This window comes from Salvelinus namaycush, chromosome 5 (assembly GCF_016432855.1).
Source record: "Salvelinus namaycush isolate Seneca chromosome 5, SaNama_1.0, whole genome shotgun sequence".
NCBI lineage: Eukaryota > Metazoa > Chordata > Actinopteri > Salmoniformes > Salmonidae > Salvelinus > Salvelinus namaycush.
The window spans coordinates 65,748,550-65,765,754 of NC_052311.1; the positions used below are offsets into that span (position 1 = coordinate 65,748,550).

A 17,205-nucleotide genomic window follows, 5' to 3' on the forward strand; every position below is an offset into this window, starting at 1 on the left:
ATGGTGAGGAGCATGTGTGTGTGTGTGTCTTTGGGCTCTCACATGATGAGAGACTGTTCTACTTCTCCCCCACACACACCCCACTGTCTGGCACTCTGATAGGCTCTTACAGGAACCCTCTCATTCCAACCTCCGCCTACTCACTGCCTCAGCCAATGGCAAAGTTTGTGGCATTCTTTGCCTGCCCACTGCCACTGAGTGTATGCTAATTAGTTTCCCAGTACGACAAGTATTGACCTCCATGAAAATATGTCCACTGCCTATGTCCTCCTTCCTCTGGACAGACCACATTAATAAATTAATAAAACTGATGGTCACATGTCTCAGACGTATGTGTTTAGCCAATCTATCTGTGTATGTTGTTGATTGTGAAGAGTATTGAATCCCAACACAAGCTTCAATGGTCTGATGGTGAATGGCCCTGAATTCCCCCTGTCTTTTCAATCATCACAAGAACTGGTGAAGGCCTACAAGGAATCGGTGCCATATAAAATACAATGTGTTCTCAATCAACCTACTCTGTATAATGAACACACACAAACAGTAATGAGAACCCACTGGTGGTTCTGCTTAGATGTTCTGGCCGAAACCTTGATGGTTGAGAGAACAGCCAAGAGCTCAGCTCAGAACAGCCTCACTCGTTCCTGGCCTCACTCGGCCCTGTCGGTCTCCTCTGCTCCGGCCCCCAGCACTGGGCTGGAGCACAACAACATCCACCTTCTAGTCTCACACTCACATATCAAGTACCCTGGATTACTGTAGGCCTAAATGTTATTTTTATTGACACCAAAGTTGTGTCAGTCAATTTTAGTTCTCATCAGTTGAATTTGACATGGAAGTTCTCTATAAGAGTTCAGTTCAGACTAGAATGTCAGTGGATTTGACCCCAACCCTGATCAAGACTAATGCATCATAGAGATGTGTTAGATTCAACCGAGTGACTGCGTGACCAGGGGTTGTATGTACCGTGCCTCTGAGGAGGAGTGCTGATCTAGGATCAGGTCCCCCTCTGTCCAAGTAGTATCATTCATATTGATCTAAAAAGGCAAAACTGATCCTAAATCAGCACTCCTACTCTGAGACGCTTGAAACACACTCTCAGGACACCTCTTCCTGACACCTGAACAACCTTTCCTTCTACTGCGTGCTACTTTACACACTATTTTAATGTAGCCACTGTTGCTTCCCCCTACCTTCCTGCTCTGACCCGCGGCGATGATCATCTGGTGATAGACATGTACAAACTTCCTTGCACAGCCTTGTTTTAGATTTAATCTAAGACTAGGCGATTGCTGGACTATGGCTAATCTTAATATTCATCTTCAGTATTGTCCAATAGGTTCTCTATGGAGACCTGTGATACAGTATCATTATTTGGATATTATCTTTGTTGTTTCATGTTGCTGGGTAGGAGGCTTCATCTTGGAGATGGTTCTATATGTGGCTCTATTGGACCTTCACAGTAACAGTTGACTTCCTGTATTCTTACTGGCTCTGGAGTAGATAACAGTATTGTGATATAATTAAGTAGTCAAATATAGGGTATGCCTCATAACCCCTAATTTCATTGTATGTTTGGTTTACGTTGACATAATCAACTAATTGTATTATTTCACCAGGTGTCTGAAAACAAAGGTTCATGTTTGATTCATGTTGCTTGCTATATCCTATTTAGGACATACACAGCCAATCACACATGCACAAACACGCACACACCTGCACAAATGATAAGTCAGCTTTCTTCCAAACATATTAAAATAGTTTATTTCATTTTTCACTTTAAACAAACCAAAGAGCTTCCTCTCCATCTCATGAGATTGTAGCCTATATGTCTGCATGTGTTCAGGTCAGTGTCTGTGTCCTTCACCTGTCTGTCTATGTGTGGTGTGTATAACCAACCCAACCCTTTTTCTGTGTATGTGTGTAAACCTGCATCTCTGACCCTCTGAACCTGCATTGAGGATCTTGCTTATCTTATCATGAATTCACTCATGGAGCAAGAGCTGCTGTTCTGTGGAGAGTGGGCAGGGGGAGCTGTTTCACTTCTTGGTGAAGAACTCATTGCACATCATGGTGAGGCAGGCCACCAGTGTGACGTACTCCTGGAAGTCCACACTGCCATCTGCGTTTGCGTCCAGATCTTTGAAGATCTTGTCAACCTTTGCCTGGTCAGTGTTTTTCTGTTATAATGATCAGAGAGAGAGAGAGGTAATGGGTGAGACTTTGATTTCAGCAGTTAAAACTAGAATCCATACAGTTGTTATTTGTTTATAAAGGTGTGAGAAATTAAGTTATTCTATTGGATGAGGCGGGTCATGTGTTTGTGATGTTCCAAGCAATTCAATATTTCAGTAGTGTCTGTCTTTAGCAGTATTGTATTTGGTCGTGCTGCTGTTAAAGCATGATTGAACTGAACTGTTCCTAGGATCCACTCACCCCCATGACATCTCCAAGCTCTGCGTTGAGCAGATCTTTGAGTTCTCCCTTGCTCAGGGTCGTCTTGTCGCCCTCCTTGCCAGAGTACTTGTGGAAGGCTGAGATGAGCAATGCCATAGACTGCTGGACCTGTGACATGGTGACTACGAGAGAACACATTTAGGTTATTAATAAGGTTCAGGTTGAATAGAGGGTTTAAAGAGTATTAACGGTTGTTGCACACGAATCAAGGACTTAACTACACACACACCACGCCCCACTACTGCAAACAGGTTCTACATCTCTACCACAAAGGGAGGAAGAGAAAGAGAGGGGGAGGAGAGATGGAGAGCAATGCAACAGAGGCAATTAGAGTGTGAGAGAGGCGGAGAGAGGTTAGAGATAGAGACATAGGGAGAGAGGCGGAGAGAGAAAGAGAGAGAGAGAGGCGGATATGGAGGGGAGAAAGGAAGAGAAGAGGGGGCTGAGTTGTTTAAACACAAACAGGCATGACTCTAGCCAACGCCCTTGCATGTCTCTCTCATTAACTCTGGGGGATTTTAAAGAGAGAAACTATATATATATAAAGAGAAAGATAGAGAGAGAGGGAAAGACACACAGACAGAAAGACAGATGGGAGGAAATTGGTGGGCAGGCAGAAAGGCGCGTTGGTAATTTCAGGCAAACAGTAATATAGAAATCCCAGCACCTCCCCCACCCCTCACCTCCCCCACCCCTCACCTGTCTCCACCCTCTTTATATCTAGTTTGTTTAAGGTGTGTCTCTTCACTCTGTCCCTTAACATATCTCGCCACTATGTAGGGAGGTTGCTCTCTCTCTTCTCTCTTTCTCTGCCTACCTGTAGTCTAGTTTCTGAGTTTAAGGAAGCGTCTGTAATGTAAATCCCTCATTTAGCTGACCCTCCTCCCCAGTGTGACTTGCAGTAAGTCCGGTCAAATTAGGACGCTGAAGCAACCATACAGTACGAACATGGTAAGCACAACATTATAGTTGTAAGGAACAATCTCCGTCACTGTGGTGGACTCCACTGATCTCTCTCTGAGTCACTGTGGTGGACTCCACTCATCTCTCTCTGAGTCACTGTGGTGGACTCCACTGATCTCTCTCTGAGTCACTGTGGACAGGCAGACAGAGTTACGCCCTCCACAGAGCTTGGCTCAAGATCACAAACAGTGCAGACAGGTGCTTACTAACTGTTGCAAAGCACACCCTGAAGTCATTCAAACTTTTGCAGTCAAGTATTAATCACTATAGAACATTAAACTACACACAATTGCAAATAAATGTTGTAAACCACCCAATGAGAATGTATAATTTGGCACATCTAACATATCAGAGACACACACAGCTAAAACAAACTGAAGCATTTTAGCAGCGAGGCACTATGGTACACGTTTTACCAGGTTTAGTTTTCACTCACCGAAGTTGTGCGAGGAGTTGGACAGTCAGAGGAAGAGAGAGCGATGGAGTGAGGAAGAGAGGAAGAGAGGGATGGGCTGTTGGTTTTAAACAGTGATTACCACACCCCACTCTCCCCTCCCCTTTCCTCTCCTTTTCCCTCTTTATCTGAGGGAAATGGAAACTGCAATGTCCTGTTCCCTTCTTCATGTGAACTAGTGACTGAACGTCCCTAAATGTTTGACTCTTATCATCTCTCAGTTCCACCACAAATCTGTCATGCTACAAGTCTCACTAAATTATATTTACAAACACGAGTTTTCTCACAGTAACATCCAAATTATACTAGGCATATATATTATCTAAAGTTAATAATTACTTCACATGAATGTATCACCATTGTAACCAATCCACCATTTTGCTCTGGTTCTTCCTGGACTTCCCCTATAAAAAAACAACATCAGAAAACAGAGAGGAGAAATCCCTGCATATGTCTAATGTCTTTGAATGAGAGTGAATACCTCTTATTCTGACTGTAGTTATTCATCCAACAACTTTTCAGTTAAGAAGAATGTAGTAACACTGCAGCATTCTCCATACTGGACAAGCTTCTCCAAACTGTCCAAGCTTCTCCAAACTGACCAAGCTTCTCCAAACTGTTCAAGCTTCTCCAAACTGTCCAAGCTTCTCCAAACTGGCCAAGCTTCTCCAAACTGACCAAGCTTCTCCAAACTGTCCAAGCTTCTCCAAACTGTCCAAGCTTCTCCAAACTGTCCAAGCTTCTCCAAACTGACCAAGCTTCTCCAAACTGTCCAAGCTTCTCCAAACTGACCAAGCTTCTGCAAACTGTCCAAGCTTCTCCAAACTGGCCAAGCTTCTCCAAACTGGCAAAACTTCTCCAAACTGTCCAAGCTTCTCCAAACTGGCCAAGCTTCTCCAAACTGACCAAGCTTCTCCAAACTGTCCAAGCTTCTCCAAACTGGCAAAACTTCTCCAAACTGTCCAAGCTTCTCCAAACTGTCCAAGCTTCTCCAAACTGTCCAAGCTTCTCCAAACTGGCAAAACTTCTCCAAACTGTCCAAGCTTCTCCAAACTGGCCAAGCTTCTTCAAACTGTCCAATCTTCTCCAAACTGACCAAGCTTCTCCAAACTGACCAAGCTTCTACAAACTGGCCAAGCTTCTCCAAACTGACCAAGCTTCTCCAAACTGTCCAAGCTTCTCCAAACTGGCCAAGCTTCTTCAAACTGTCCAATCTTCTCCAAACTGACCAAGCTTCTCCAAACTGACCAAGCTTCTCCAAACTGACCAAGCTTCTCCAAACTGTCCAAGCTTCTCCAAACTGACCAAGCTTCTCCAAACTGTCCAAGCTTCTCCAAACTGACCAAGCTTCTCCAAACTGTCCAAGCTTCTCCAAACTGGCCAAGCTTCTCCAAACTGTCCAAGCTTCTCCAAACTGGCAAAACTTCTCCAAACTGTCCAAGCTTCTCCAAACTGGCCAAGCTTCTCCAAACTGACCAAGCTTCTCCAAACTGTCCAAGCTTCTCCAAACTGGCAAAACTTCTCCAAACTGTCCAAGCTTCTCCAAACTGTCCAAGCTTCTCCAAACTGTCCAAGCTTCTCCAAACTGGCAAAACTTCTCCAAACTGTCCAAGCTTCTCCAAACTGGCCAAGCTTCTTCAAACTGTCCAATCTTCTCCAAACTGACCAAGCTTCTCAAAACTGACCAAGCTTCTCCAAACTGGCCAAGCTTCTCCAAACTGACCAAGCTTCTCCAAACTGGCCAAGCTTCTCCAAACTGGCCAAGCTTCTTCAAACTGTCCAATCTTCTCCAAACTGACCAAGCTTCTCCAAACTGACCAAGCTTCTCCAAACTGGCCAAGCTTCTCCAAACTGACCAAGCTTCTCCAAACTGGCCAAGCTTCTCCAAACTGTCCAAGCTTCTCCAAACTGTCCAAGCTTCTCCAAACTGGCCAAGCTTCTCCAAACTGTCCAAGCTTCTCCAAACTGGCCAAGCTTCTCCAAACTGTCCAAGCTTCTCCAAACTGTCCAAGCTTCTCCAAACTGTCCAAGCTTCTCCAAACTGGCAAAACTTCTCCAAACTGTCCAAGCTTCTCCAAACTGTTCAAGCTTCTCCAAACTGTCCAAGCTTCTCCAAACTAACCAAACTTCTCCAAACTGTCCAAGCTTCTCCAAACTGGCCAAGCTTCTTCAAACTGTCCAATCTTCTCCAAACTGACCAAGCTTCTCCAAACTGACCAAGCTTCTCCAAATTGGCCAAGCTTCTCCAAACTGACCAAGCTTCTCCAAACTGTCCAAGCTTCTCCAAACTGTCCAAGCTTCTCCAAACTGTCCAAGCTTCTCCAAACTGACCAAGCTTCTCCAAACTGTCCAAGCTTCTCCAAACTGACCAAGCTTCTCCAAGCTGTCCAAGCTTCTCCAAACTGGCCAAGCTTCTCCAAACTGTCCAAGCTTCTCCAAACTGGCAAAACTTCTACAAACTGTCCAAGCTTCTCCAAACTGGCCAAGCTTCTCCAAACTGACCAAGCATCTCCAAACTGTCCAAGCTTCTCCAAACTGACCAAGCTTCTCCAAACTGTCCAAGCTTCTCCAAACTGGCAAAACTTCTCCAAACTGTCCAAGCTTCTCCAAACTGTCCAAGCTTCTCCAAACTGTCCAAGCTTCTCCAAACTGGCAAAACTTCTCCAAACTGTCCAAGCTTCTCCAAACTGGCCAAGCTTCTTCAAACTGTCTAATCTTCTCCAAACTGACCAAGCTTCTCCAAACTGACCAAGCTTCTCCAAACTGGCCAAGCTTCTCCAAACTGACCAAGCTTCTCCAAACTGACCAAGCTTCTCCAAACTGGCCAAGCTTCTCCAAACTGACCAAGCTTCTCCAAACTGTCCAAGCTTCTCCAAACTGGCCAAGCTTCTCCAAACTGTCCAAGCTTCTCCAAACTGTCCAAGCTTCTCCAAACTGACCAAGCTTCTCCAAACTGGCCAAGCTTCTCCAAACTGGCCAAGCTTCTTCAAACTGTCCAATCTTCTCCAAACTGACCAAGCTTCTCCAAACTGACCAAGCTTCTCCAAACTGGCCAAGCTTCTCCAAACTGACCAAGCTTCTCCAAACTGTCCAAACTTCTCCAAACTGGCCAAGCTTCTCCAAACTGTCCAAGCTTCTCCAAACTGTCCAAGCTTCTCCAAACTGGCAAAACTTCTCCAAACTGTCCAAGCTTCTCCAAACTGTTCAAGCTTCTCCAAACTGTCCAAGCTTCTCCAAACTGTCCAAGCTTCTCCAAACTGTCCAAGCTTCTCCAAACTGACCAAGCTTCTCCAAACTAACCAAACTTCTCCAAACTGTCCAAGCTTCTCCAAACTGGCCAAGCTTCTTCAAACTGTCCAATCTTCTCCAAACTGACCAAGCTTCTCCAAACTGACCAAGCTTCTCCAAACTGGCCAAGCTTCTCCAAACTGACCAAGCTTCTCCAAACTGTCCAAGCTTCTCCAAGCTGTCCAAGCTTCTCCAAACTGACCAAGCTTCTCCATACTGACCAAACCTCTCCAAACTGTCCAAGCTTCTCCAAACTGTCCAAGCTTCTCCAAACTGACCAAGCTTCTCCAAACTAACCAAACTTCTCCAAGCTGTCCAAGCTTCTCCAAACTGGCCAAGCTTCTCCAAACTGTCCAAGCTTCTCCAAACTGGCAAAACTTCTACAAACTGTCCAAGCTTCTCCAAACTGGCCAAGCTTCTCCAAACTGACCAAGCATCTCCAAACTGTCCAAGCTTCTCCAAACTGACCAAGCTTCTCCAAACTGTCCAAGCTTCTCCAAACTGGCAAAACTTCTCCAAACTGTCCAAGCTTCTCCAAACTGTCCAAGCTTCTCCAAACTGTCCAAGCTTCTCCAAACTGGCAAAACTTCTCCAAACTGTCCAAGCTTCTCCAAACTGGCCAAGCTTCTTCAAACTGTCTAATCTTCTCCAAACTGACCAAGCTTCTCCAAACTGACCAAGCTTCTCCAAACTGGCCAAGCTTCTCCAAACTGACCAAGCTTCTCCAAACTGACCAAGCTTCTCCAAACTGGCCAAGCTTCTCCAAACTGACCAAGCTTCTCCAAACTGTCCAAGCTTCTCCAAACTGGCCAAGCTTCTCCAAACTGTCCAAGCTTCTCCAAACTGTCCAAGCTTCTCCAAACTGACCAAGCTTCTCCAAACTGGCCAAGCTTCTCCAAACTGGCCAAGCTTCTTCAAACTGTCCAATCTTCTCCAAACTGACCAAGCTTCTCCAAACTGACCAAGCTTCTCCAAACTGGCCAAGCTTCTCCAAACTGACCAAGCTTCTCCAAACTGTCCAAACTTCTCCAAACTGGCCAAGCTTCTCCAAACTGTCCAAGCTTCTCCAAACTGTCCAAGCTTCTCCAAACTGTCCAAGCTTCTCCAAACTGGCAAAACTTCTCCAAACTGTCCAAGCTTCTCCAAACTGTTCAAGCTTCTCCAAACTGTCCAAGCTTCTCCAAACTGTCCAAGCTTCTCCAAACTGTCCAAGCTTCTCCAAACTGACCAAGCTTCTCCAAACTAACCAAACTTCTCCAAACTGTCCAAGCTTCTCCAAACTGGCCAAGCTTCTTCAAACTGTCCAATCTTCTCCAAACTGACCAAGCTTCTCCAAACTGACCAAGCTTCTCCAAACTGGCCAAGCTTCTCCAAACTGACCAAGCTTCTCCAAACTGTCCAAGCTTCTCCAAGCTGTCCAAGCTTCTCCAAACTGACCAAGCTTCTCCATACTGACCAAACCTCTCCAAACTGTCCAAGCTTCTCCAAACTGTCCAAGCTTCTCCAAACTGACCAAGCTTCTCCAAACTAACCAAACTTCTCCAAACTGTCCAAGCTTCTCCAAACTGGCCAAGCTTCTTCAAACTGTCCAATCTTCTCCAAACTGACCAAGCTTCTCCAAACTGACCAAGCTTCTCCAAATTGGCCAAGCTTCTCCAAACTGACCAAGCTTCTCCAAACTGTCCAAGCTTCTCCAAACTGTCCAAGCTTCTCCAAACTGTCCAAGCTTCTCCAAACTGTCCAAGCTTCTCCAAACTGACCAAGCTTCTCCAATCTGTCCAAGCTTCTCCAAACTGACCAAGCTTCTCCAAGCTGTCCAAGCTTCTCCAAACTGGCCAAGCTTCTCCAAACTGTCCAAGCTTCTCCAAACTGGCAAAACTTCTACAAACTGTCCAAGCTTCTCCAAACTGGCCAAGCTTCTCCAAACTGACCAAGCATCTCCAAACTGTCCAAGCTTCTCCAAACTGACCAAGCTTCTCCAAACTGTCCAAGCTTCTCCAAACTGGCAAAACTTCTCCAAACTGTCCAAGCTTCTCCAAACTGTCCAAGCTTCTCCAAACTGTCCAAGCTTCTCCAAACTGGCAAAACTTCTCCAAACTGTCCAAGCTTCTCCAAACTGGCCAAGCTTCTTCAAACTGTCTAATCTTCTCCAAACTGACCAAGCTTCTCCAAACTGACCAAGCTTCTCCAAACTGGCCAAGCTTCTCCAAACTGACCAAGCTTCTCCAAACTGACCAAGCTTCTCCAAACTGGCCAAGCTTCTCCAAACTGACCAAGCTTCTCCAAACTGTCCAAGCTTCTCCAAACTGGCCAAGCTTCTCCAAACTGTCCAAGCTTCTCCAAACTGTCCAAGCTTCTCCAAACTGTCCAAGCTTCTCCAAACTGGCAAAACTTCTCCAAACTGTCCAAGCTTCTCCAAACTGTTCAAGCTTCTCCAAACTGTCCAAGCTTCTCCAAACTGGCCAAGCTTCTCCAAACTGACCAAGCTTCTCCAAACTGTCCAAGCTTCTCCAAACTGTCCAAGCTTCTCCAAACTGTCCAAGCTTCTCCAAACTGACCAAGCTTCTCCAAACTGTTCAAGCTTCTCCAAACTGTCCAAGCTTCTCCAAACTGGCCAAGCTTCTCCAAACTGACCAAGCTTCTCCAAACTGTCCAAGCTTCTCCAAACTGTCCAAGCTTCTCCAAACTGTCCAAGCTTCTCCAAACTGACCAAGCTTCTCCAAACTGTCCAAGCTTCTCCAAACTGACCAAGCTTCTGCAAACTGTCCAAGCTTCTCCAAACTGGCCAAGCTTCTCCAAACTGTCCAAGCTTCTCCAAACTGGCAAAACTTCTCCAAACTGTCCAAGCTTCTCCAAACTGGCCAAGCTTCTCCAAACTGACCAAGCTTCTCCAAACTGTCCAAGCTTCTCCAAACTGGCAAAACTTCTCCAAACTGTCCAAGCTTCTCCAAACTGTCCAAGCTTCTCCAAACTGTCCAAGCTTCTCCAAACTGGCAAAACTTCTCCAAACTGTCCAAGCTTCTCCAAACTGGCCAAGCTTCTTCAAACTGTCCAATCTTCTCCAAACTGACCAAGCTTCTCCAAACTGACCAAGCTTCTACAAACTGGCCAAGCTTCTCCAAACTGACCAAGCTTCTCCAAACTGTCCAAGCTTCTCCAAACTGGCCAAGCTTCTTCAAACTGTCCAATCTTCTCCAAACTGACCAAGCTTCTCCAAACTGACCAAGCTTCTCCAAACTGACCAAGCTTCTCCAAACTGTCCAAGCTTCTCCAAACTGACCAAGCTTCTCCAAACTGTCCAAGCTTCTCCAAACTGACCAAGCTTCTCCAAACTGTCCAAGCTTCTCCAAACTGGCCAAGCTTCTCCAAACTGTCCAAGCTTCTCCAAACTGGCAAAACTTCTCCAAACTGTCCAAGCTTCTCCAAACTGGCCAAGCTTCTCCAAACTGACCAAGCTTCTCCAAACTGTCCAAGCTTCTCCAAACTGGCAAAACTTCTCCAAACTGTCCAAGCTTCTCCAAACTGTCCAAGCTTCTCCAAACTGTCCAAGCTTCTCCAAACTGGCAAAACTTCTCCAAACTGTCCAAGCTTCTCCAAACTGGCCAAGCTTCTTCAAACTGTCCAATCTTCTCCAAACTGACCAAGCTTCTCAAAACTGACCAAGCTTCTCCAAACTGGCCAAGCTTCTCCAAACTGACCAAGCTTCTCCAAACTGGCCAAGCTTCTCCAAACTGGCCAAGCTTCTTCAAACTGTCCAATCTTCTCCAAACTGACCAAGCTTCTCCAAACTGACCAAGCTTCTCCAAACTGGCCAAGCTTCTCCAAACTGACCAAGCTTCTCCAAACTGTCCAAGCTTCTCCAAACTGGCCAAGCTTCTCCAAACTGTCCAAGCTTCTCCAAACTGTCCAAGCTTCTCCAAACTGGCCAAGCTTCTCCAAACTGTCCAAGCTTCTCCAAACTGGCCAAGCTTCTCCAAACTGTCCAAGCTTCTCCAAACTGTCCAAGCTTCTCCAAACTGTCCAAGCTTCTCCAAACTGGCAAAACTTCTCCAAACTGTCCAAGCTTCTCCAAACTGTTCAAGCTTCTCCAAACTGTCCAAGCTTCTCCAAACTAACCAAACTTCTCCAAACTGTCCAAGCTTCTCCAAACTGGCCAAGCTTCTTCAAACTGTCCAATCTTCTCCAAACTGACCAAGCTTCTCCAAACTGACCAAGCTTCTCCAAATTGGCCAAGCTTCTCCAAACTGACCAAGCTTCTCCAAACTGTCCAAGCTTCTCCAAACTGTCCAAGCTTCTCCAAACTGTCCAAGCTTCTCCAAACTGACCAAGCTTCTCCAAACTGTCCAAGCTTCTCCAAACTGTCCAAGCTTCTCCAAACTGACCAAGCTTCTCCAAACTAACCAAACTTCTCCAAACTGTCCAAGCTTCTCCAAACTGGCCAAGCTTCTTCAAACTGTCCAAGCTTCTCCAAACTGACCAAGCTTCTCCAAACTGACCAAGCTTCTCCAAATTGGCCAAGCTTCTCCAAACTGACCAAGCTTCTCCAAACTGTCCAAGCTTCTCCAAACTGTCCAAGCTTCTCCAAACTGTCCAAGCTTCTCCAAACTGTCCAAGCTTCTCCAAACTGACCAAGCTTCTCCAATCTGTCCAAGCTTCTCCAAACTGACCAAGCTTCTCCAAGCTGTCCAAGCTTCTCCAAACTGGCCAAGCTTCTCCAAACTGTCCAAGCTTCTCCAAACTGGCAAAACTTCTACAAACTGTCCAAGCTTCTCCAAACTGGCCAAGCTTCTCCAAACTGACCAAGCATCTCCAAACTGTCCAAGCTTCTCCAAACTGACCAAGCTTCTCCAAACTGTCCAAGCTTCTCCAAACTGGCAAAACTTCTCCAAACTGTCCAAGCTTCTCCAAACTGTCCAAGCTTCTCCAAACTGTCCAAGCTTCTCCAAACTGGCAAAACTTCTCCAAACTGTCCAAGCTTCTCCAAACTGGCCAAGCTTCTTCAAACTGTCTAATCTTCTCCAAACTGACCAAGCTTCTCCAAACTGACCAAGCTTCTCCAAACTGGCCAAGCTTCTCCAAACTGACCAAGCTTCTCCAAACTGACCAAGCTTCTCCAAACTGGCCAAGCTTCTCCAAACTGACCAAGCTTCTCCAAACTGTCCAAGCTTCTCCAAACTGGCCAAGCTTCTCCAAACTGTCCAAGCTTCTCCAAACTGTCCAAGCTTCTCCAAACTGTCCAAGCTTCTCCAAACTGGCAAAACTTCTCCAAACTGTCCAAGCTTCTCCAAACTGTTCAAGCTTCTCCAAACTGTCCAAGCTTCTCCAAACTGGCCAAGCTTCTCCAAACTGACCAAGCTTCTCCAAACTGTCCAAGCTTCTCCAAACTGTCCAAGCTTCTCCACTGTCCAAGCTTCTCCAAACTGACCAAGCTTCTCCAAACTGTCCAAGCTTCTCCAAACTGACCAAGCTTCTCCAAACTGTCCAAGCTTCTCCAAACTGTCCAAGCTTCTCCAAACTGACCAAGCTTCTCCAAACTAACCAAACTTCTCCAAACTGTCCAAGCTTCTCCAAACTGGCCAAGCTTCTTCAAACTGTCCAATCTTCTCCAAACTGACCAAGCTTCTCCAAACTGACCAAGCTTCTCCAAACTGGCCAAGCTTCTCCAAACTGACCAAGCTTCTCCAAACTGTCTAAGCTTCTCCAAGCTGTCCAAGCTTCTCCAAACTGGCCAAGCTTCTCCATACTGACCAAACCTCTCCAAACTGTCCAAGCTTCTCCAAACTGTCCAAGCTTCTCCAAACTGACCAAGCTTCTCCAAACTGACCAAGCTTCTCCAAACTGTCCAAGCTTCTCCAAACTAACCAAACTTCTCCAAACTGTCCAAGCTTCTCCAAACTGGCCAAGCTTCTTCAAACTGTCCAATCTTCTCCAAAATGACCAAGCTTCTCTAAACTGACCAAGCTTCTCCAAACTGGCCAAGCTTCTCCAAACTGACCAAGCTTCTCCAAACTGTCCAAGCTTCTCCAAGCTGTCCAAGCTTCTCCAAACTGACCAAGCTTCTCCATACTGACCAAACCTCTCCAAACTGTCCAAGCTTCTCCAAACTGTCCAAGCTTCTCCAAACTGACCAAGCTTCTCCAAACTAACCAAACTTCTCCAAACTGGCCAAGCTTCTCCAAACTGGCCAAGCTTCTCCAAACTGACCAAGCTTCTCCAAACTGTCCAAGCTTCTCCAAACTGGCCAAGCTTCTCCAAACTGTCCAAGCTTCTCCAAACTGTCCAAGCTTCTCCAAACTGTCCAAGCTTCTCCAAACTGGCAAAACTTCTCCAAACTGTCCAAGCTTCTCCAAACTGTTCAAGCTTCTCCAAACTGTCCAAGCTTCTCCAAACTGGCCAAGCTTCTCCAAACTGACCAAGCTTCTCCAAACTGTCCAAGCTTCTCCAAACTGTCCAAGCTTCTCCAAACTGTCCAAGCTTCTTCAAACTGTCCAATCTTCTCCAAACTGACCAAGCTTCTCCAAACTGACCAAGCTTCTCCAAACTGGCCAAGCTTCTCCAAACTGACCAAGCTTCTCCAAACTGTCCAAGCTTCTCCAAGCTGTCCAAGCTTCTCCAAACTGACCAAGCTTCTCCATACTGACCAAACCTCTCCAAACTGTCCAAGCTTCTCCAAACTGTCCAAGCTTCTCCAAACTGACCAAGCTTCTCCAAACTAACCAAACTTCTCCAAACTGTCCAAGCTTCTCCAAACTGGCCAAGCTTCTTCAAACTGTCCAATCTTCTCCAAACTGACCAAGCTTCTCCAAACTGACCAAGCTTCTCCAAATTGGCCAAGCTTCTCCAAACTGACCAAGCTTCTCCAAACTGTCCAAGCTTCTCCAAACTGTCCAAGCTTCTCCAAACTGTCCAAGCTTCTCCAAACTGACCAAGCTTCTCCAATCTGTCCAAGCTTCTCCAAACTGACCAAGCTTCTCCAAGCTGTCCAAGCTTCTCCAAACTGGCCAAGCTTCTCCAAACTGTCCAAGCTTCTCCAAACTGGCAAAACTTCTACAAACTGTCCAAGCTTCTCCAAACTGGCCAAGCTTCTCCAAACTGACCAAGCATCTCCAAACTGTCCAAGCTTCTCCAAACTGACCAAGCTTCTCCAAACTGTCCAAGCTTCTCCAAACTGGCAAAACTTCTCCAAACTGTCCAAGCTTCTCCAAACTGTCCAAGCTTCTCCAAACTGTCCAAGCTTCTCCAAACTGGCAAAACTTCTCCAAACTGTCCAAGCTTCTCCAAACTGGCCAAGCTTCTTCAAACTGTCTAATCTTCTCCAAACTGACCAAGCTTCTCCAAACTGACCAAGCTTCTCCAAACTGGCCAAGCTTCTCCAAACTGACCAAGCTTCTCCAAACTGACCAAGCTTCTCCAAACTGGCCAAGCTTCTCCAAACTGACCAAGCTTCTCCAAACTGTCCAAGCTTCTCCAAACTGTCCAAGCTTCTCCAAACTGTCCAAGCTTCTCCAAACTGTCCAAGCTTCTCCAAACTGACCAAGCTTCTCCAATCTGTCCAAGCTTCTCCAAACTGACCAAGCTTCTCCAAGCTGTCCAAGCTTCTCCAAACTGGCCAAGCTTCTCCAAACTGTCCAAGCTTCTCCAAACTGGCAAAACTTCTACAAACTGTCCAAGCTTCTCCAAACTGGCCAAGCTTCTCCAAACTGACCAAGCATCTCCAAACTGTCCAAGCTTCTCCAAACTGACCAAGCTTCTCCAAACTGTCCAAGCTTCTCCAAACTGGCAAAACTTCTCCAAACTGTCCAAGCTTCTCCAAACTGTCCAAGCTTCTCCAAACTGTCCAAGCTTCTCCAAACTGGCAAAACTTCTCCAAACTGTCCAAGCTTCTCCAAACTGGCCAAGCTTCTTCAAACTGTCTAATCTTCTCCAAACTGACCAAGCTTCTCCAAACTGACCAAGCTTCTCCAAACTGGCCAAGCTTCTCCAAACTGACCAAGCTTCTCCAAACTGACCAAGCTTCTCCAAACTGGCCAAGCTTCTCCAAACTGACCAAGCTTCTCCAAACTGTCCAAGCTTCTCCAAACTGGCCAAGCTTCTCCAAACTGTCCAAGCTTCTCCAAACTGTCCAAGCTTCTCCAAACTGTCCAAGCTTCTCCAAACTGGCAAAACTTCTCCAAACTGTCCAAGCTTCTCCAAACTGTTCAAGCTTCTCCAAACTGTCCAAGCTTCTCCAAACTGGCCAAGCTTCTCCAAACTGACCAAGCTTCTCCAAACTGTCCAAGCTTCTCCAAACTGTCCAAGCTTCTCCACTGTCCAAGCTTCTCCAAACTGACCAAGCTTCTCCAAACTGTCCAAGCTTCTCCAAACTGACCAAGCTTCTCCAAACTGTCCAAGCTTCTCCAAACTGTCCAAGCTTCTCCAAACTGACCAAGCTTCTCCAAACTAACCAAACTTCTCCAAACTGTCCAAGCTTCTCCAAACTGGCCAAGCTTCTTCAAACTGTCCAATCTTCTCCAAACTGACCAAGCTTCTCCAAACTGACCAAGCTTCTCCAAACTGGCCAAGCTTCTCCAAACTGACCAAGCTTCTCCAAACTGTCTAAGCTTCTCCAAGCTGTCCAAGCTTCTCCAAACTGGCCAAGCTTCTCCATACTGACCAAACCTCTCCAAACTGTCCAAGCTTCTCCAAACTGTCCAAGCTTCTCCAAACTGACCAAGCTTCTCCAAACTGACCAAGCTTCTCCAAACTGTCCAAGCTTCTCCAAACTAACCAAACTTCTCCAAACTGTCCAAGCTTCTCCAAACTGGCCAAGCTTCTTCAAACTGTCCAATCTTCTCCAAAATGACCAAGCTTCTCTAAACTGACCAAGCTTCTCCAAACTGGCCAAGCTTCTCCAAACTGACCAAGCTTCTCCAAACTGTCCAAGCTTCTCCAAGCTGTCCAAGCTTCTCCAAACTGACCAAGCTTCTCCATACTGACCAAACCTCTCCAAACTGTCCAAGCTTCTCCAAACTGTCCAAGCTTCTCCAAACTGACCAAGCTTCTCCAAACTAACCAAACTTCTCCAAACTGGCCAAGCTTCTCCAAACTGGCCAAGCTTCTCCAAACTGACCAAGCTTCTCCAAACTGTCCAAGCTTCTCCAAACTGGCCAAGCTTCTCCAAACTGTCCAAGCTTCTCCAAACTGTCCAAGCTTCTCCAAACTGTCCAAGCTTCTCCAAACTGGCAAAACTTCTCCAAACTGTCCAAGCTTCTCCAAACTGTTCAAGCTTCTCCAAACTGTCCAAGCTTCTCCAAACTGGCCAAGCTTCTCCAAACTGACCAAGCTTCTCCAAACTGTCCAAGCTTCTCCAAACTGTCCAAGCTTCTCCAAACTGTCCAAGCTTCTTCAAACTGTCCAATCTTCTCCAAACTGACCAAGCTTCTCCAAACTGACCAAGCTTCTCCAAACTGGCCAAGCTTCTCCAAACTGACCAAGCTTCTCCAAACTGTCCAAGCTTCTCCAAGCTGTCCAAGCTTCTCCAAACTGACCAAGCTTCTCCATACTGACCAAACCTCTCCAAACTGTCCAAGCTTCTCCAAACTGTCCAAGCTTCTCCAAACTGACCAAGCTTCTCCAAACTAACCAAACTTCTCCAAACTGTCCAAGCTTCTCCAAACTGGCCAAGCTTCTTCAAACTGTCCAATCTTCTCCAAACTGACCAAGCTTCTCCAAACTGACCAAGCTTCTCCAAATTGGCCAAGCTTCTCCAAACTGACCAAGCTTCTCCAAACTGTCCAAGCTTCTCCAAACTGTCCAAGCTTCTCCAAACTGTCCAAGCTTCTCCAAACTGACCAAGCTTCTCCAATCTGTCCAAGCTTCTCCAAACTGACCAAGCTTCTCCAAGCTGTCCAAGCTTCTCCAAACTGGCCAAGCTTCTCCAAACTGTCCAAGCTTCTCCAAACTGGCAAAACTTCTACAAACTGTCCAAGCTTCTCCAAACTGGCCAAGCTTCTCCAAACTGACCAAGCATCTCCAAACTGTCCAAGCTTCTCCAAACTGACCAA

At 46.2% G+C, this 17,205-nt stretch overlaps 1 protein-coding gene across 1 annotated transcript; it reads right to left on the reverse strand.

The window, feature by feature from the left end:
- Positions 1–1,737: 1,737 nt before the first annotated feature.
- On the reverse strand, positions 1,738–3,920 carry LOC120047741 (ictacalcin-like). The gene is made up of 3 exons (XM_038993298.1): positions 3,857–3,920; positions 2,437–2,579; positions 1,738–2,180 (listed from the first exon to the last, which is right to left on the reverse strand). Exons 2-3 carry the CDS (start codon positions 2,572–2,574, stop codon positions 2,040–2,042), a joined length of 279 nt encoding a protein of 92 aa, XP_038849226.1. The 5' UTR covers positions 2,575–2,579; positions 3,857–3,920; the 3' UTR covers positions 1,738–2,039.
- Positions 3,921–17,205: the final 13,285 nt, after the last annotated feature.

Coding starts and splice junctions, on each gene's coding strand:
- LOC120047741 (XM_038993298.1), bottom strand. CDS start 2,574: ATGTCACAGGTCCAGCAGTCTATGGCATTGCTCATCTCAGCCTTCCAC. Junction 2,181..2,436: donor AGCTTGGAGATGTCATGGGG/GTGAGTGGATCC, acceptor TCATTATAACAG/AAAAACACTGACCAGGCAAA.